At 57.7% G+C, this 324-nt stretch overlaps 1 protein-coding gene across 1 annotated transcript in view; it reads left to right on the forward strand.

Annotated features, from left to right (window-relative positions):
* Positions 1-214: 214 nt before the first annotated feature.
* EMH_0034590 (uncharacterized protein) overlaps positions 215-324 on the forward strand; it is a gene marked incomplete at both ends in the record, with an annotated part of 6,243 nt that continues 6,133 nt past the window's right edge. Inside the window, one exon of the mRNA XM_013494887.1 lies at positions 215-322. Coding sequence (XP_013350341.1) covers positions 215-322 — 108 coding nt within the window. The remainder of the gene's footprint in view (positions 323-324) is intronic.

Below are 324 nucleotides of genomic sequence, written 5' to 3' on the forward strand. Positions count from 1 at the left end.
CAGATCTACTCGATCTGACGCTCATCTGCGCTTCGTTCAGCAGCAGCAAACATCAGCCTTCCTAGTCCGCCTCATCCACCTTGAGCAGCAGCAGCAGCAGCAGCAACAGCAGCAACAACAACACAGCAGCAGCAACAAAGCAACAGCAGCAACAGCAGCAGCAGCAGCAGCAACAGCAGCAAAGCGGTCAAATGGCTGCCAACGCGAGAGCAACATGGAGCAGCCCGAAGGCAGGGAGTGCTCCTCCGTAAAGCGCAGCAGCAATAGCAGCAGCAGCAGCAGCAGCAACAGCAGCAGCAGCAGCAGCAGCAACAGCAGCAGCAG

The sequence above is a fragment of the Eimeria mitis genome, genomic scaffold, assembly GCF_000499745.2.
Source record: "Eimeria mitis Houghton genomic scaffold, Emh_scaff1321, whole genome shotgun sequence".
In the NCBI taxonomy this organism is placed as follows: Eukaryota; Apicomplexa; class Conoidasida; order Eucoccidiorida; family Eimeriidae; genus Eimeria; species Eimeria mitis.